Here is a 20,000-nt window from a genome sequence, read left to right as displayed (position 1 = left end):
GTAGGTACATCTAGGCAAAATCAAGGAGATGGGGTGTCTCTGTGAAAATATATAAAACTAAGAGTCAAAGAAAAACAGTAAAATTTCCAATATTGTTACTGTAATTTGATGACTCTGTCTCAGGTAATGGGGACTTGACTTGGGCAATTGGACAATTGTTGCAGATGTTATTATAATTATTATAACTATTGTTGCAGATGTTGTAACTGTAACGAATTGTTTAAGGCCCCTAAATGACCAGCACCCGGAGTTGAACTTTTTTTTTTCCTGAGTAAAAAGGAGAATTAGTGAAGCTGAGGCAGAGCTTTCGGGTGGAGCAGTGAAGCGGAGGGTTGGGGTGGAGCAGGGAAGCAGAGCTTTGGGGTGGAGCAGGGAAGCAGAGCTTTGGGGTGGAGCAGGGAAGCAGAGGGTTGGGGTGGAGCTGCTTACCGGTGCGCCGGTGCTCCATGGCACAGGCCTGGTCCTCCTCCATCACGCTCAGCATGGCACCGCCCCCCCAGGGCCACTCCCAGGTCTCCACGCGCCCACTGCCCTGCCAGTAGGACTTCTGCAGGGGGAAGTACCACGGGCGCGGAAGCCCATACATACCTGCCGGGGTAGGAGACGAGGAGAGCTCTTTTAAAGTTAACACGACTTCAAAGAAACTTCCAGAAATGTGCACATCAAAAGTACTGTACTAAACCATGCGGCAGTGCTATCTTGAGTCAGACAACTAGACAGCTCACAGTAGGTAGACACTGGGGGATAAACTTGGTCGTAACGAATGCAAAGTAATCATGAAGACTGAAGCAGGGGTGACGCTAATGGGCTTCAGAATGTTCCAAGGCGATCAGCCAGAGAGCCCAGGCAGCGGGCACATCAAAGACGAAAGGCACTCGAGCTGCGAGGTTGCGACACGCGCTCTCAGTGCTAATCACTGTAAAGATGTTCTGCATTGAACAGAGCGAGGAGATGGGGAGAGGGAGGAGGAGAGTGGAAGAATGGTGAGGAGAGGAGAGAGTGAACGAGAGAGAGAGAGAGAGAGAGAGAGAGAGAGAGAGAGAATGAGAGTGGAAGAATGGAAGTGAGAGGAAAGAGGTTGAGAGAGAGAGAGAGAGAGAGAGAGAGAGAGAGAGAGAGAGAGAGAGAGAGAGAGTGTGAAAGAGAAAGAGAGCCCTAATCATTGAAAACACAGTCAGACCTCACGTAATGGGAATAGGAAGGGAGTTGCTATGGTGACTGAACAAAATCTCTGCCTCCCGACGACTAAATGCACGGCAGAGAGGAAGTGTGAAGGCCTTGAGAGCTGGAGGGAACTCAAACTCCATCACAGTAAACCAGGAGCAACAAGCTGCAGAAGCAACACTGCCCAGCACAGCACAGCACAGGGAACCACGGCAACTAGGGGCAACACTGCCCAGCACAGCACAGGGAACCACGGCAACTAGTGGCCATGAATAACAGTCACAATTTTGGGGTGCAGTCGACTATTCCACCAACATAAAGCATTTCTGAAATATTGAAACCACAAATGGACTGCTATCTTAGGCCTTGGTCCAATTCATGCACAGTAGAAAGGATATCCTTGTGCTTGCTAACCACTGTAGGCATGTGCTGAATGCTTTAATATGATCATGATCAGATCCACAAGGGCAGTGTTTACCGTTGCTGAAAGTATAAGTGTCTGTATACTATTAAATGAAATCCAATCTGATCTTTACATTTCAACGGGTTTCACTGGACAACCTGGGGCAGTCTAATGTCATCTAGTACAATATCTTGTCAAGTAGAGAAACACAGTTATACAGATACAGTTTCCAAAAGGCAGAAGGCAGCAGGGAGACGAACAATAGAACCGGCTGATTCAATAACATGGCACATATTCAGTTAGGTTTTTTTTCTTAAGAGCACAGAAACACACACACACACACACACACACACACACACACACACACACACACACACACACAGAAACACAATGGCAGAGGTGAAAGTAAAGATGTTGCATATTTCCTGAATGGCCATTCACTGCCCAATTTAACGCTGAATCAACAACGGACTCCTTCCTCTCTCTTTCCTCTCTCTTTCTGTCCTTTCCAAGAACAGAAGGCAGCAAGGTCAGAGCGGGCATGTAGTAACGAGGCAGACATGCTCGGCCGCCCGCTCCCAATGCTCAATCTCCAGCTTCGCTCGCTCGCTCCCTCGCGGCAGCTTACCGGGATGCACGGCCTCGATGTACCAGGTCAGCACGCCGTAAACGGTGGCGTCGATGATGAGCATGACCATGGACAGCAGCAGGTTGAAGTCGTCGCCCTCTACTGGGGACTGGTTGATGGTGCGCCACTGGATGCCCACTCCGGCCACCTCGTACAGGGCGAAGTACTTGGAGCCCAGGCCAAACGCCGTGGTGGACATCAGGGACTGTAGAGAAGACGGGGTAGAGATGTGTCCGTTATAGAAGAGCAATTCTGAGAGGCAACATCACTGTCAAAAACTCAACCCAGAATTCATTGGTCATGCCAGTAGCCATTTGTTTCAATCTGTTCAGAAAAATAACAATATAATGTGTAAGGTGTGTTATGGCCAATGTTACATCTGAAAGATGTATTGGACAGCTCAAGAACCAAATGTGTCTGTATCAATAAAGTGTTCACAGTCAGTGAAGAGTCGAAAGCTGTAACAGCATAGCATAGATCTCCCGCACACATAACATCTCTTCATCAATCAGGAGGTGAGGAGAGGAGAGAGGTTGAGAGAGAGAGAGAGAGAGAGAGAGAGAGAGAGAGAGAATGAGAGTGGAAGAATAGAAGTGAGAGGAAAGAGGTTGACAATCAGTGTGAGCGGACGATCGAGCCCGGAGAAAGAGCAGCGTACCGCGATGCACTTCTCGAAGGCCGTGATCTTGTCGTGGGCCACCTCTTCTCTGATGGCCACGTACATGTAGGGCACGTAGCTGAGGAAGTAGATGATGCCGCCACAGGCGGACGCCAGCTTGGCCTTCGAGTAGATGACGGACACCAGGAAGCTGAGAGGACACCAGAGACCAAACAACAGAAGAGTCGTGAAGACACAGCAGCCACTGGGACTATCAGGAGCATACTCTCAACTTGTGTATACATGCACACACACACAGACACACACACACACACACACACACACACACACACACACACACACACACACAGACACAGACACAGACACAGACACAGACACAGACACAGACACAGACACAGACACAGACACACACACACACACACACACACACACACACACACACACACACAGACACACACACAGACACAGACACACACACACACACACACACCACACACACACACACACACACACACACACTCTCTCCTCTCAGCCTTGGCCACTCTTTGGCTCATCACAGCTGTCAAACCTGCCAAGCTGTTTTCCCCCTGCTGGTCAGATGTTGGAACTAACCTATGTTGGCAAAAACAATTTCCATATATATCCTTCTTTCACAGGATGGTGTGTTGTCAGGAAAAAAACAAAAAAACATTTTCAACATTTAAATGAAATCCACAAAGTTATTATTCGCTTCAGCTGATTTGTTTGTAAAGTGGGGCTGGGCATTTGTGAGGCTCAGGAGGGCAGCTGAAGAGTTGCCACGGAGATGAAAGGGCTTTCATAACGTCATCCCTCGCTCCACGGTGTGTGTGTGTGTGTGTGTGTGTGTGTGAGAGTAGAGGTGGGGCAGTATCAGAACATGATGGTGTGTGTGTGTGTGTGTGTGTGTGTGTGTGTGTGTGTGTGTGTGTGTGTGTGTGAGAGAGAGAGAGCAGAGGTGGGGCAGTACCAGAACATGATGGTGTGTGTGTGTGTGTGTGTGTGTGTGTGTGTGTGTGTGTGTGTGTGTGTGTGTGTGAGATCAGAGGTGGGGCAGTACCAGAACATGATGGTGTGTGTGTGTGTGTGTGTGTGTGTGTGTGTGTGTGTGTGTGTGTGTGTGTGTGTGAGATCAGAGGTGGGGCAGTACCAGAACATGATGGTGTGTGTGTGTGTGTGTGTGTGTGTGTGTGTGTGTGTGATCAGAGGTCGGGCAGTACCAGAACATGATGGTGGCGATGGCGTAGATGCTGAGGAAGAGCCAGATGATGAAGGGGTCGCTGTGCAGCAGGACGCGGCCATACTTCAGGATGACGGTCAGGGCCGTCACGGAGATGGAGAGCTGGACGAAGCCCGTGATGAACCAGGCCACCCAGTGCACGGCGTTGTTCAGCCCCATCATCTTCATCACCTGCGGGCAGGAACGAGGAGGGGGTTTACAGGGCACGGGTGGAAAAACACACCTCCACACGGTCACATGAATACAGCGCTTGTGAAAAGAGCCCAGTAACTCCAGGTCTAATGAATACAGAATCCTCCAAATGCCTTGGTGAGGATCGAGAGAACTTCCTTTGAAGAAAGAGAAAGAAAGAGATAAAGAACAGAAAAAAAGAGAGAAAAAGAGAGAAAAAAAGATGGGGAGTGGGGGGGGGGGGCAAGGAATTTAAATGAAGAGCTTTGAAGTTTGAGCGAGATACAAGAGAGAGAGAGAGAGAGAGAGAGAGAGAGAGAGAGTGTAAGTGACAGAGAGAGAGAAAGAGAGGGAGAGAGAGAAGGAGTTAGATCAACACAGGGTAGAGAAAAGACAGACAAAGCGAGAGAGACGGCTCTGAGAGTGAGACAGAGAGAGACGGCTCTGAGAGAGAGACTGAGAGAGAGACTGAGAGAGAGACTGAGAGAGAGACTGAGAGAGACTGAGAGAGAGACTGAGAGAGAGACTGAGAGAGACGGGTCTGAGAGAGAGACAGAGAGAGAGACTGAGAGTGAGACAGAGAGAGACGGCTCTGAGAGAGAGACTGAGAGAGAGACTGAGAGAGAGACTGAGAGAGAGACTGAGAGAGACTGAGAGAGAGACTGAGAGAGAGACTGAGAGAGACGGGTCTGAGAGAGAGACAGAGAGAGAGACTGAGAGTGAGACAGAGAGAGACGGCTCTGAGAGAGAGACTGAGAGAGAGACTGAGAGAGAGACTGAGAGAGACTGCGAGAGAGACTGAGAGAGAGACTGAGAGAGACGGGTCTGAGAGAGAGACAGAGAGAGAGACTGAGAGAGAGACAGAGAGAGAGACGGGTCTGAGAGAGAGACTGAGAGAGAGACTGAGAGAGAGACTGAGAGAGAGACTGAGAGAGACGGGTCTGAGAGAGAGACAGAGAGAGAGACTGAGAGAGAGACAGAGAGAGAGACGGGTCTGAGACTGAGAGAGAGAGAGACTGAGAGACGGCTCTGAGAGAGAGACTGAGAGAGTGACTGAGAGAGAGACTGAGAGAGTGACTGAGAGAGACGGCTCTGAGACTGAGAGAGAGACTGAGAGAGACTGAGAGAGAGTCTGAGAGTGACTGAGAGAGACTGAGAGAGAGACTGAGAGAGAGACTGAGAGAGAGACTGAGAGAGAGACTGAGAGAGACTGAGAGAGAGACTGAGAGAGACTGAGAGAGACTGAGAGAGAGACTGAGAGAGACTGAGAGAGAGACTGAGAGAGAGACTGAGAGAGAGAGACGGGTCTGAGAGAGAGACGGCTCTGAGAGAGAGACTGAGATAGACGGCTCTGAGAGAGACTGAGAGAGAGACTGAGAGAGAGAGACGGGTCTGAGAGAGAGACTGACAGAGACGGCTCACCTCTTTGAGCCGATGCTCCTTCTCAGCCACGATGTGCTGGATCATCATGGCCACTGAGTACACCCAGGAGATGACCATGCAGAGAGGCATCATGTGCTCGATCACAAACAGGAAGCTTCGGCGGACATAAGGAGGAGGGGAACGAGAGAAGAAGACGAGGTTAGCCCCTCGCCTCTGTTTCTCCGAACTCACCCAGAAGTGACGAGAATGAGGGCTCTTACTCATCGCGTGTGTAGCAGGGGTACGGGAACATCTGCACATAGTTCCCTGGCTCCACCACATCATGGCCCACAAATGTGTTGATGATGGCTCTTTCCATCATGTCTAGACAGAGAGAGAGAGAAAGAGAGAGTGAGGGAGAGAGAGAGAGAGAGAGAGAGAGGGAGAGAGAGGGAGAGAGAGAGGGAGAGAGAGAGAGAGAGAGAGAGAGAGAGAAAGAGAGAGAGAGAGAGAGAGAGAGAAAGGGAGAGCAGGGAGAGATTATAAGACAATTTTACTGTCTCTGAACACTTTTAAAGCATAAGTAAGCAGATTCTCAAAGGATAACATTAGTATGCACCTTGCAATAAAAACATGTCCGGAGGCAAAGGCCCACCTCATCAAGTTACGGATATGCCTTTTGGCTTTTTTTTTTTTCATGTAGGCTTGGCATGACTGCATCTTTTGAATAAAAAATGACACGGGGCTGCTTACTCCACACCTCCCATCATGGGCGTCATCAGCGAGCCAGGTGTTGGGGGGTTTAAGATTAGCGTGTTAAGCAGAATGAAGTTTCCTTTAGTCGAACATGAAGCCCAAAAGGGACTCAGCTCTAGTCTGGGAGATGTATTGCTTTGAGTTTTCCTCTGTACTTAACTGCAAATACTGCAGAACCAACTTGGAGTTCATCCGGGGCCGCTGGGAATTCTACGGACGCTAACAAATGGTGCTCTAACTCAGCTCAACTTTGCATATATCAGCTTAAATAAAGCATGGCTGTGGATGCTAAATCCATGGTAATAAATACTTCAACGGTTTTTTTTCTTTTCTTTTCTGCATGTCGTCCAGAAAGAGATTTATATTTTGTTATGACTAGAAACTGAGGAGCGTTGGACATTTCATAACGAGCATTTTCATTAGGTTGTCAACGTGCGTAAGCCAGTCTGACGTACGTACCCTGGATCCACACGAAGCCGTAGAGGAAGTAGAACTTTCCGCCTGTGTTGGGCCCGGGTCTCCAGTACGCCCGGCGGATCTCGTTGGTCTTCTCGGTGAAGCTGGAGTTCTGCCTGATCTTGTACATGACGTGTGGAGGCAGAGAACCATCCTTGTTGGTCTGAAAAATCACACCTGTCAGATACAGAGAAATATAGATAGAGTGAGAGAGAGGGGGAGAGAGAGAGAGAGGGAGAGAGAGAGGGAGAGAGAGAGGGAAAGACAGAGAGAGGGGGGGAGAGAGAGAGAGAGGGAAAGACAGAGAGAGGGGGAGAGAGAGAGAGAAGAGGGGGGAGAGAGAGAGGGGGGGGAGAGATAGAGGGGGAGAGAGAGGCAGAAATAGAGAGAGAGAGAGAGAGAGAGAGAGAGGGAAAGACAGAGGGAGGGGGGAGAGAGAGAGAGAAGAGGGGGGGAGAGAGAGAGGGGGAGAGAGAGGCAGAAATAGAGAGAGTGTGAGGTAGGGAGCAGAATGATTTCTGACTAAGCTTTACAATGCCTTGATTCATTCATAGATCGATTTTATATCGAGATTCCATGACACAATACGAGCATAATGTTCCAAGTGTTTTAATCTCATGACAGGTGCAATCGCAGAGGAGACATAAATCGAAGGCTCGCTTCCACTGTGGTCCTCTGACTCATGAGCAACTTCTCCTTAAGTACAGTTTGTTATGTTAATGCTCTCGGGCAGTTGTGGACCTCACTACACCATACGTCTTGCTTCGAAACGCTATTACAGCCACAGGATCCGGGGCTCAGAAAGCACCGTTGTAGAGTGAATGTCTTAATCTACTCTTAATGAACTCTAAATCTGCTGTGGAGCCAAAAACGAAATAAACTTCAATTCAGCTGAATTGCTGCGTCATGCTATGCATGCCATACGTGCTTGTTGGTTTCATATTAGGAACTAAAAAAAAAAGAGTGGATTATTCCGATCAAATTAGATGACATTGCTCTTTTCAGGTCGTAAACTTGAGAAGTGAATGCAGTATAATTGCATCAAATGATCCCTAACTGCTCTGGCAGACACAGACACAGACACACACACACACACACACACACAGACACAGACACAGACACAGACACAGACACACACACGCAGCTGTAGAGGGTCACTTACTGGCAAACACTGACACATTGTCATGGTAAGCCTGGTTGAGGGTGTAGTTCACAATGCTCTCTTCATCAGGAAAGCCTTTGAAGATGTCCACACTGACCTGAAATAACACACAGACAAGAACCGACACATATTAACCCCTATGTTGTCTTGTACTCATGAAACAGAGAGAGAGAGAGAGAGAGAGAGAGAGAGAGAGAGAGAGAGAGAGGAGATAGAAAGGCTCTGGTGAAGTGCATAGATATCTTTACATGTTATATCAAGATACTGCTGTGATTCCTTTCCTCTGCTTATACATGTACATTTATGCACACAAACACACATATAAGTATACATACTGTATACTAATTTGTCGGTTGAAAAGTCATGAACTATTATTATACACCCCCGATGTGCCCTCGATGTGCCCTCGATGTGCCCTCGATGTGCCCTAGATGTGCCCCCGATGTGCCCTCGATGTGCCCTAGATGTGCCCCCGATGTGCCCTCGATGTGCCCCGACTCGGACCTTGGACATGAAGTGCGTCCAGCCGCAGGCGGCGTTGTCGATGGTGTCCAGCTGCTCCAGCAGGGTGGTGGTGTTGGGGAGGCTGAAGTTGCGCTCCAGCAGGCTGCGAATCAGATCACTGTCCGAGGCGTTCAGGAGCTCCGGGTGCTGCCGCAGGTCTGAGGTGAACTGCCCAGACACACACACACACACACACACACACAGACACAGACACAGACACAGACACAGACACAGACACACACAGACACACACACACACACAGACACACACACAGACACACAGACACACACACACACACACACACACACAGAGACACAGACACAGACACAGACACAAAAACACACACACACACAGACACACACACACCAACACACACATTTAAGTCTAAACAATGTACTTGGGGAAATCGATTCTTGAAATCGATTCCTTTTCTGATCTGTGGCCTTTTTCTAACCTAGGCCCAGACAACAAGAAGCTCAGTAGAGGTCAGTGAACAGAGAGCAAAACATTCCAGTACATGTTTCCATCTCAAACAAGGGACATGCTAGTGTTTTACACACATCTTCATTATATGATTATGATGCCTGGGCTGGGCTGTGTTCATTTGCTTTGCCACGTGTGATGTGCTTCTTCTGGTGTGAGATATAGGTAATCCGGTCATCCCAGGCCTTTCAAACTCTCACAGGCGAGGCAAAATTGCCATACATACTTGGGGAAGACAGGGATTTGGCCAATCTAGCGGCCGGATATGTGGCAGCCTGCCATAACCTGAGGGACAGCCAGTAAGGCCACAGAATGCCAAACTAACTGTATGTTTGTTGTTATTTTTGGAATGGTCTTTTGTTGTTTATTTATTTATTTGTAATCAACTCTGTTCATTATATTTGTCATTCTGTATGTGTATGTAATATGTATGTGTTGAATCAGCTTTGGCAATAGTGTTAATAAACATTCATGCTAATAAAGCTTCATTGAATTGAATTGAATTGAATTGAATTGAATTGAATTGAATTGAATTGAATTGAATTGAATTGAATTGAATTGAATTGAATTGAATTGAATTGAATTGAATTGAATTGAATTGAATTGAATTGAATTGAATTGAATTGAATTGAATTGAATTGAATTGAATTGAATTGAATTGAATTGAATTGAATTGAATTGAATTGAATTGAATTGAATTGAATTGAATTGAATTGAATTGAATTGAATTATAGGTAAGCCTGAGACCTGCTGAGGTCTACTGCTGGTGTACCTGTTGCAGCCAGGACAGGTGGGTGTGCAGTTTGCCCTCCTCCAGAAAGGTCCTGAGCTCGGCGGAGATGTTCAGCCACACGCGAGCGTAGTGGGTCACGTTCCCCACGAACGCAAACGTCTCATTGGCCTGGAAGACACCGGAAGATGATGTTATTACACATAAAAAGATCTGATCCTTCAATCTGTATATTCTTCTCTTTCTCTCTCTGGCGAAATCTATTCTCAGCCTCTTGCTTGTGCTAGAAGCAGCCAGCAAATTATGAGCATGAGGCTTTATGTGGTGTTGTGTGATGTATAGATCATTTAGCACCTGCAAATCACTATGATGGAGATTGATGCTCATGATTACATCACGACTATGCTGGCCCATGGACTTGCCTTCTGAATGACCTTGTCCACTTGGGAACCGATAGGAGAGTAGAGGATCTTGGGATTTGTAGTCATGAGATGCACCAGTAGGCCGAGATTGCGTTGCTCTTTGCTGGTGAAGCCCAGGGAGCTCATGTTGCCCTGCTTAAGCGCCTCGGGCTCAATTATTCTGAGGGCAAAAGGGAAATAGAAGAGAGAGATATTCACCAGAGGACATCGGAGGATTCTGGAATATAATCTCAGTGTGCTTTTCCCCCTGACAAAAAAAAAAAGGCTTTATTCACTAGTTTTATAAGTTTTATATTCACCAGCTTGCCATTGCATGACCCCTTCCATCCAATTCTGTTTAAACGCTAAACTTATGTATTTATTCATTTATAAGGGGGCACTGGAATATCAGGGATCATTTTAATATCTTAATATCCCTGATGTCACTTCCCCAGAATGTTGCTATGCATTCTAATGTCACCCACCTGGGTCAGTTACACTAACCAATACTTAATACTTCATAACAATAGGTTGCAAATATTTCAAATATATCACTTGGACAGAAAAACAACACATACAACACATCAGTAAACTCACAAACATATTGGATAGTTTGATTTACACACACAGTGGTATTATTTTGGACTAAAAATTCTTAATCCTTCTTATCCCGGCTGCTGCCATCATCCCTGGTTAGGCGAGAGTCCTTGGACGGGAGACTTGAAAGTGTAGAGGACACACGAGCAGGAGAAGGTCAAAAGGTCATCTGAATGCCCCTTGAGTCATCCCAGTGAGATTATAGGGAATTAAACAAGAATCCTACCCTGGTGTTTTCTGTGCAAGAGGTTAACTGTCATTCATATAACCAAATATCCAAGGAATTAAAGTACATTTGGCAGTACTGAAGAAATGGTCTCAGTGTTAATTGAGACTATGCTTGCAACATAACAGTAAAACCAGCCATTCCGGTTTTGTTCAGTGAGTCTGCATTTAGCGGAGATGGAAATCTTGACAGCAGCCATTTTGTTTGTAACGTACTACCACAAATTCTTCCCTCAGGAAAAGCAGTGTAATTTCTGAAAGAACCGATTAAGCAGTTTTACTGTTTCAATTAAAAACTGGTTTGATGATTAAGAATTCATGAACAGCCTTTGTTACGTGCCAGCTCACGACACGAAACAAGAAGGGGAGGCCACGCAGAATTTAGGATATTTATAGTAATAATAATATATTTATTAATGATTTTACAAGTTTATATAGTTATATAATAATTATAGCAAACGTGTGGTGAAGATCAGTGTTGTGAAGAGAAACAAAAGATGTAATGTAAAGTCAGGTAAATGGTAATATAAACAAACGACGATAATCCAAAAACAACGACAACGACAATCCCAAATCCAATTCACTATCCAAATCCAACGATAACCAAAATCCAACGACCAATCCAACGCTCTCCCGACTTCCATCTGAGCAGGGCTTTTGTAGCCCAACCAATCATGGGTTACACCTGGTTCCAATTCACCTGTTGTAAAGACAGATAGCGAACAGGCATGCAAATATCATGGGGCGGGGCCTAGACCCGCCAGGGTCGTAACATCCCCCCCCTTATGACAGAAGCCCACCTAAGTGGGATTCTGCACCATCCAAAACCCCCATTTACCTAAACCATCCTATTCACCTATTCACCTATTCACTCATATGCTCCCCATTCATCCAGCTCACCTATTCACCTATTCACCTTTTCACTCACATGCTCACCATTCATCCAGCTCACCAGTCACACAACCTATTTTCCCCTCAGCAATCCCGGCGGGCCTGGAAAAGCAGTCTAAGAGGGACATGGGAGGAGACCGGAGAGGAGATAAAATAGTTAGGCAGGCAAGCAATAACACCACACAACTTATCCCCACATCTGGAGCGTGGGACAACGCATTAGTCCCTGCCAAATGGACCTCTTTCCTATGAGGTGTAAAACCACTGTGGACCAGTTTAGTCAGGCCATTCTCAAATAAATACTGGGCCTCGCCCTCCAGAACTTTATTTTTCTGGGTCAGTAGCTGCTTTTTCAGATCCTCAATCTGAGTGTCTTTCTCTGATATCTGGATGTTAAGCTCTTTTACAAGGCGCTCATAGTCTGCCAACTCCATGTCCATGAGAGAGCTCTGCTGAGCATCCTTGCAAAGCTGCTCGAGCTCCTGTGCAGTCTGCTGGAGATGCTGCTTTTGTTGGCACGGCTGATCCTGGAGTTCCACTAGCTTTTCCCTATGTTGCACAATTATTTTCCCCGATTCCCCTTCTTTCTCATTCATCTGAGATTGAAAGAGTTCCTTTTTATGTTCCAGCTCATGCTGTACCTGATCTTCTCCAGACGCACAGCTCACTAAGCGTGTCTTGCCTTTTTCCTCTTTATTCTCTGTTAGCTGTGTCATTAGATGGGAATTGTGTGCCTGTACTACACTCACCATTTGAGTCAACTCCTTAACTCTCTCTGAATTTTTGAGGAGTACAGTCACCATACATTCATTCTCATTCTTTACTTTGTCAGCCATCTCTTGGGCATTTTCCAGCTTTTCCTGCAATAACCATTTGTCATCTTCTAAGATTCTTACTTTCTCATTGAGGCTAATGGTTTCTTGTCCAGTCATATTCACCAACTCATTTAGTTCACACAGAGTTTTGTCCCTTTCCTTCAATTCAGCCTCATGATCTATCTGCAGTTGTTGGAACCTCTCAGAGACACTTGCTTTCTCTTCCTGTATTGCCTTAATCCTTTCCTGTTGTTCCCCCATCTCCGTTTTTCTTCCGTCCATCTGTGCCGTCAAAGAATTGTTCAAACGCCATGCCCGGTCGAGCTGAAGTTGCAATTTATTCTCACGACTTTTTGCTTCCTGCTCCCTGGCTGACAACTTCTCACATGCTTCTGCAATTCGAGCACGCAGCTCTTGGTTTTCCACTGTTAATTTCTCATTCACAGTCTTCATTTCAGACAGATCCCTCTGTACGGCCTTTACCTCAGACACACCCTCATCACGATTTCCCTCAACCGATCTCTCCCAACGAATGAGATCGTCCTCCGTCATCTTGCCTTGGGCAACTAATCTTAACTGCTCTTTTTGCAACAGATAATCCTGTTCGACCTTTCTTTGCCTAAATCTCAGTTTTACAATTTCAAATAGACGATCTTCCTCTCTCTCCAATGCGTCCCACTCAGCTTCCATATTTTTCCCCAGCTGCCTCCCGTTCTCCAATTCCGCCTGCATTTTCAGAAGCTTCTTATGCTGCTCACAATCTAACATGCTCATCCACCCCATCTTGAACCGGCCCCAAATTTTCCGATCGTCGGAATTAATTGAATCTCCCTGACGCGATTGTGTACACCAGCAAATCACGCACAGGTGTAGAACCACCCAATCACCAAAACCCACTAGACTAGAGCTTCCCCGATCTATCTCCAACACACAGTCCTCGCTATTTCCAGTGGCTATTTCTTCAGTGTGTCCACCTGCAATTGAGCTGCTAACCAACTCCAGCGCGTCCGACACACCCACGAAAAACAACAAACTCTTACAAGCCCGGCCAAAACAACAAACAGCGGTAAGCGCTCTTAACCTGCGCGGGGGTTTGCGTTTGCTCAGTAGGTACTCACCTGCTCTCACCACCCAGTTACCAACACCTGTACCCAATTTAACTAGTATGCACAGCCCGTCTCTCTCCCAACGAGAGCCCACAGCTGCAGTCACTCTTAAAAATGACTTTCCTCCTCCACGGCAACCCAACGAAAACAAAAAAAGTTTAACCTTACAAATTTCTGCGTGCGTCTCCCCCAATTTGCAATCCCCTTGCTGCTGCACCGGCAGTTTTGTGCCCGTCAGCATCCAAGGCCAATATCCCGATCTATACAATCAATACAGCTTCCCCACCACTATTCCCCAATGAGTGGATGAAAAGTTGTCTTACCAGATTCCCGGAAAAAAATCTCGGCGAGCCCCCACGTGTTACGTGCCAGCTCACGACACGAAACAAGAAGGGGAGGCCACGCAGAATTTAGGATATTTATAGTAATAATAATATATTTATTAATGATTTTACAAGTTCATATAGTTATCTAATAATTATAGCAAACGTGTGGTGAAGATCAGTGTTGTGAAGAGAAACAAAAGATGTAATGTAAAGTCAGGTAAATGGTAATATAAACAAACGACGATAATCCAAAAACAACGACAACGACAACAACAATCCCAAATCCAATTCACTATCCAAATCCAATGATAACCAAAATCCAACGACCAATCCAACGCTCTCCCGACTTCCATCTGAGCAGGGCTTTTGTAGCCCAACCAATCATGGGTTACACCTGGTTCCAATTCACCTGTTGTAAAGACAGATAGCGAACAGGCATGCAAATATCATGGGGCGGAGCCTAGACCCGCCAGGGTCGTAACACCTTGTACACGGCATCCAGTTCATGATGGATTTACGATGTTTGTTCATGATTTGACACTTTTTCATACCACTAAGAGGTTAGATTTAAAACACCTGGATTTGGAATGTTCTTTTAATATTCTCACAAAACAATCAGCCCTTAAATCAAGGCATCTTCAAATCCCTGAAGATTATGAAGGAACAGGTTTGGGTCACACAGACCCTGCTTGTAAAGGATTGTTCTTATGGTCGATTAGTCCTCTCTCTCTCTTTCTCTCCCACACACACACACACACACACACACACACACACACACAACCACCCACCCATCCATGAACACACACCTGTTGTTCCCACACAGGATCGGCTGCAGCCCGGCCCACAGCTGGACGAACGCAGAAAACTGTGTGCGGGGGTTCTCCCCCTCCGCCTGTCTCCCAGAGGCTCCCTCTCCTCCTCCTCCTCCTCCTCCTCCTCCTCCTCCTCCCTCCATTCCTCCAGCCGTTGGAGCGTCGGTGGTGTTCGGGCCCCAGGTGGTGGTAGTGGTGGCAGCGGTGCTGCTGCTGTTGGAGCTCCAGGCGGCTCTGGAGGCGTTGGCAGTCGGGGGAGCCTGATGCCCAGCGCACGCCCCTTTGGGCAGCAGACGGGCCAGGCCCGAGAGCAGGTCCACGTCCCTCAAGAGGCGCTCCACATCGGCCAGGTCCTTCAGCAGAGCCCCCAGGTGGGACTGGGAGAGCAGGCCGGAGACGTTCGCTTGCTCCAGACGTAGCTGAGGAGGGAGGGAGAGAGAGAGGGGGGGGGGGGAGAGAGAGAAAGGGATGTGAGAAATGTTTCACTGTTATTGCTTTGACAATATAATCATCTGAATCATTTACCATCATGCCAATAAAGCACATTATAATTTGAATTTCCTTTGAGAGGAAGAGAGAGAAAGAGAGAGAGAGAGAGAGACAAGAAAAGAGAGAGACAGAGACAGAGAGAGAGAGAGAGAGAGAGAGAGAGATTGGGGAGGAGGGAGGGAGGGAGAGAGAGAGAGGGCAGGGAGGGAGAGAGAGAGCGAGAGGAGGGAGGATGAGGTTGAGGGTGAGGGAGGGAATGGTGGAGAAATGAAAAAAGTGTGTAGTGATGGGAAGAGATGGGGGGAAAAGAGTGAAAAGTGTATTGGGAATGATCAGGAGGAAAGTGGAGGAGAAATGAGAAGTGTATTGGGAATGATCAGGAGGAAAGTGGAGCAGAAATGAGAAGTGTATTGGGAATGATCAGGAGGAAAGTGGAGCAGAAATGGAAAGTGTATTGGGAATGATCAGGAGGAAAGTGGAGGAGAAATGGAAAGTGTATTGGGAATGATCAGGAGGAAAGTGGAGGAGAAATGAGAAGTGTATTGGGAATGATCAGGAGGAAAGTGGAGGAGAAATGAAAAGTGTATTGGGAATGATCAGGAGGAAAGTGGAGCAGAAATGAAAAGTGTATTGGGAATGATCAGGAGGAAAGTGGAGGAGAAATGAGAAGTGTATTGGGAATGATCAGGAGGAAAGTGGAGGAGAAATGAAAAGTGTATTGGGAATGATCAGGAGGAAAGTGGAGCAGAAATGAAAAGTGTATTGGGAATGATCAGGAGGAAAGTGGAGGAGAAATGGAAAGTGTATTGGGAATGATCAGGAGGAAAGTGGAGGAGAAATGGAAAGTGTATTGGGAATGATCAGGAGGAAAGTGGAGCAGAAAGGAGAAGTGTATTGGGAATGATCAGGAGGAAAGTGGAGCAGAAATGTTAAATGAGACGGAGGATGGGAGATTATGAGGCGACGGCTGAGTCACCGATGACAAAACGAGATGGCTCTCTTCTGGGGATGTGTGAAAAGAAAAGTGAAAAAGGAAATGGCTCCCTTTAGTTTCATCTCTTAGTGGACTCGTCTTGTTTCAGTACCTTGTCAATGATGCTCTGCGTGTCGATCTGTTCTTTTAGCTCCTGGCTCATCTCGCCGAATCTCTCAGCTCGTTGGACGGCCCCTCCACCGCACACCGCCGTCCCATAGGCCTGGAGCAGCGACTGTTGCTTCTCAGGGACCAATAGGATTTTGGCCAGCTCGCTGTGCCCGCCCTCTCCGCATGTGAGCACCTCGAGCACTGCACCAGTCAGCAGGATCCCCTGGAGCACAGGAATAATCACAGTCAATCCTCCAGGGATACAGTCGGCAGGATCCCCTGGAGCACAGGAATAATCACAGTCAATCCTCCAGGGATACAGTCGGCAGGATCCCCTGGAGCACAGGAATAATCACAGTCAATCCTCCAGGGATACAGCTGGCAGAGCGATAAACACAAACAGAAATGAGCAGATTTAAAAATAAACACTAAGATAATACATCAGAGAGGAAACATCTCCTTCTTCCATCACACCCTGAAAAATAACCTTCATGACTTCTAGTCCAAGCAAACAAATAATAAGAAACACAAATACGAATATGATGAGAAAACACAATTACATTTTGAATATTGAGAAACAGTTTCGAGGGACGTACCTCCATCTCCTTGAGTCCCTGAGGGTCAAACTTCTGGCCCACGCCCCCGCCAGCGAGGCCCAGAGCCTGGGACAGGAGCCGGAGGAGGGCCTGCCGATGCGCTGCTGTGCTGGGGTCCTGCAGGGCCTTGTGAATCAGGCCCCCCTCCAGGCCGCGCCACCCACCCAGCAACTGCTTCTGTGGAGAGAGGGGACAGACGCCGAGGGCAGAGGGCAGAAGGCAGAGGGGAGAGGGGAGAGGGCAGAGGGCAGAGGGGAAAGGGCAGAGGTCAGAGGGCAGAGGTCAGAGATCAGAGGGCAGAGGGGAGAGTGGAGAGGGGAGAGGGCAGAGGGGAAAGGGGAGAGGGGAGAGGGGAGAGGGGAGAGGGGAGAGTGGAGAGGGGAGAGGGCAGAGGGGAAAGGGGAGAGGGGAGAGGGGAGAGGGGAGAGGGCAGAGGGGAAAGGGGAGAGGGGAGAGGGGAGAGGGGAGAGGGGAGAGGGCAGAGGGCAGAGAGCAGAGGGGAGAGGGGAGAGGGCAGAGGGGAGAGGGAGAGGGGAGAGGGGAGAGTGGAGAGGGGAGAGGGCAGAGGGGAAAGGGGAGAGGGGAGAGGGGAGAGGGGAGAGGGGAGAGGGCAGAGGGCAGAGGGGACAGACGCAGAGGGCAGAGGGCAGAGGGCAGAGAGCAGAGGGGAGAGGGGAGAGGGGAGAGGGCAGAGGGGAGAGGGGAGAGGGCAGAGGGCAGAGAGCAGAGGGGAGAGGGGAGAGGGCAGAGGGGAGAGGGGAGAGGGGAGAGGACAGACGCCGAGGGCAGAGGGCAGAGGGCAGAGGGCAGAGGGCAGAGGTAGTGTTTCTCCAGCTTCCACAAACCATTAATTTACAACTACATGTCAAGGATGATTATTATTATATTATTTATTATTATATTATTGATGATTATTATTATGATATTATTTTGTTCTTTAAGAACTGGACTATGAGGGCATACAGTCTGGTGGTATTTTATAACGGTTATGTCTTAGGGTTGTTCATTTTGCATTTCATTTGAATGAGAATGAAAGAGATAGGGAGTGACTTTCTATTTTTAAAAAAAGAACGGCTTGCTCAAATGAACTTGGCACTATCTCCAGTCTACTACTGCAATCAGTCTCCCGTGGCTGCGGAGCGCTCACCTCCAGCTGCAGGACCTTCTCTCCAGGGCCGTGCGCCCCACTCAGCCCCTCGGCCAGTCCTCCATCTCCACTGCCCATCTTGGCATAGGAGCCGAAGATGAGGTTGTACACCTGGAGAGAAATGGAGGAAATGTCGAGGAAGAACAGACGCCACACAGAGAGAAAGGGAGAAAGAGAGAAAGGGAGAAAGAGAGAAAGGGGGAGCACCACAGAGAGCGAGAGAGACAGAGAGAAAGGGGGAGCATCACAGAGAGAGAGAGAAAGGGGGAGCATCACAGAGAGAGAGAGAAAGGGGGAGCATCACAGAGAGAGAGAGAGAAAGGGGAAGCATCACAGAGAGAGAGAGAGAAAGGGGGAGCACAACAGAGAGAAAGAGAGAAAGGGAGCAAGAGAACAAAACAAATACATCCCTAATTTATTGTTCATTATCATTAAGCAATAAGGTTTTACATCCACTAATAGCAATACTGATCAGTATTGAGATCTGTATGGTACCAATAACAATGGATAACAATATTGTAATAATGACCTAATTAACTATGAGGTTAAAAAAGCAAAATACTAAAAAACATACAACAAAAAAGTTATCGGTTTGACACTTCTTACTTAAAGAAACTGACCCCGGAAGAGAGTCTACGTGACAGGCTGAGACTGACTTCTTTGAGATTGACATGAAAGGCTTTGTGTCCTGTAAAACAGACTGAGACTGACCTCTTTGAGATTGACAGGAGAGGAGAGCAGCAGGTTAGCTGTTTCATTGGTTAGAGAGAAGTTCCGCACCAGGAACTGGTGGAACACCGATTGGTTCCTCAGCACACTGCCCACTGTGAAGCCTAGGACGCAACAGAGATGCATGCGTTTAACGCCACTGTGAAGCCAAGGACGCAACAGAGATGCATGCGTTTAACGCCACTGTGAAGCCTAGCATAGCTACGTCAGTTATCGGTCAATTTGTTAAAAATCTGCCAGTCTGTTAAACAATCGATATGCTAAGCTTAATAATAGATTAACATGACACTATATGTGTGTATAGCCGATAACACACGCATGCCGGTATTTAACCCCGTTACGATAGGATACACGCGATAAACTCCACTGTGAAGCCTAGGACGCAACAGAGATGCATGCGTTTAACGCCACTGTGAAGCCTAGGACGAAACAGAGATGCATGCGTTTAACGCCACTGTGAAGCCTAGGACGCAACAGAGATGCATGCGTTTAACGCCACTGTGAAGCCTAGGAAGCAACAGAGATGCATGCGTTTAACGCCACTGTGAAGCCTAGGAAGCAACAGAGATGCATGCGTTTAATGCCACTGTGAAGCCTAGCATAGCTAAGTCAGTTATCGGCTAGTTTGTTAAAAATCGGCCAGTCTGTTAAACAATCGATATGCTAAGCTTAATAATAGATTAACATGACAACGCGAACGTAGCCGATAACACACGCATGCCGGTTTTTAACCCCGTTACGATAGGATGCAACAGAGATACACGCGTTTAACTCCACTGTGAAGCCTAGGACGCAACACAGATGCATGCGTTTAACTCCACTGCAGAAACCCTTTGGTAACTGAACATCTGAGGTTTTTTTGAAACTGTATGATCTCAACCTTCAAGAAGTAAAGATTTGAGATAATTGCAATGTAGATCAAGATACTCCTCAAGATATCCTTTAGCAGTACAAAGAAGCAACCCAAATCAAACTCACTCTGCTCAAATTATGAAACCCTTTAAAAGGAGCTTATTATTGTGTCCCATCTATTACAATAATAATCAGCAGAGGAGACTCAAACCAGACAAACAACCCCACGCCAAA

At 47.4% G+C, this 20,000-nt stretch overlaps 1 protein-coding gene across 1 annotated transcript in view; it reads right to left on the bottom strand.

Moving 5' to 3' along the window:
- The window catches only part of LOC122129494 (ATP-binding cassette sub-family A member 2-like), a 56,549-nt gene that overhangs the window by 25,976 nt on the left and 10,573 nt on the right, over positions 1 to 20,000 (bottom strand). Inside the window, exons 5-20 of the mRNA XM_042704417.1 lie at positions 18,897 to 19,018; positions 18,186 to 18,296; positions 17,039 to 17,215; positions 16,444 to 16,665; positions 14,864 to 15,288; positions 10,119 to 10,278; positions 9,739 to 9,867; positions 8,484 to 8,651; positions 7,980 to 8,076; positions 6,821 to 6,994; positions 5,887 to 5,989; positions 5,666 to 5,780; positions 4,053 to 4,243; positions 2,854 to 3,004; positions 2,196 to 2,400; positions 430 to 588 (exon numbers count right to left, since the gene is read on the bottom strand). Of these exons, the coding sequence (XP_042560351.1) occupies positions 430 to 588; positions 2,196 to 2,400; positions 2,854 to 3,004; positions 4,053 to 4,243; positions 5,666 to 5,780; positions 5,887 to 5,989; positions 6,821 to 6,994; positions 7,980 to 8,076; positions 8,484 to 8,651; positions 9,739 to 9,867; positions 10,119 to 10,278; positions 14,864 to 15,288; positions 16,444 to 16,665; positions 17,039 to 17,215; positions 18,186 to 18,296; positions 18,897 to 19,018 (2,709 nt within the window). The remainder of the gene's footprint in view (positions 1 to 429; positions 589 to 2,195; positions 2,401 to 2,853; positions 3,005 to 4,052; positions 4,244 to 5,665; positions 5,781 to 5,886; positions 5,990 to 6,820; positions 6,995 to 7,979; positions 8,077 to 8,483; positions 8,652 to 9,738; positions 9,868 to 10,118; positions 10,279 to 14,863; positions 15,289 to 16,443; positions 16,666 to 17,038; positions 17,216 to 18,185; positions 18,297 to 18,896; positions 19,019 to 20,000) is intronic.

The sequence above is a fragment of the Clupea harengus genome, unplaced genomic scaffold (genome assembly GCF_900700415.2).
Source record: "Clupea harengus unplaced genomic scaffold, Ch_v2.0.2, whole genome shotgun sequence".
Classification (NCBI taxonomy): domain Eukaryota; kingdom Metazoa; phylum Chordata; class Actinopteri; order Clupeiformes; family Clupeidae; genus Clupea; species Clupea harengus.
Note: the sequence above shows the minus strand (reverse complement) of the source record. Positions and strands in the feature narration are given on the sequence as shown.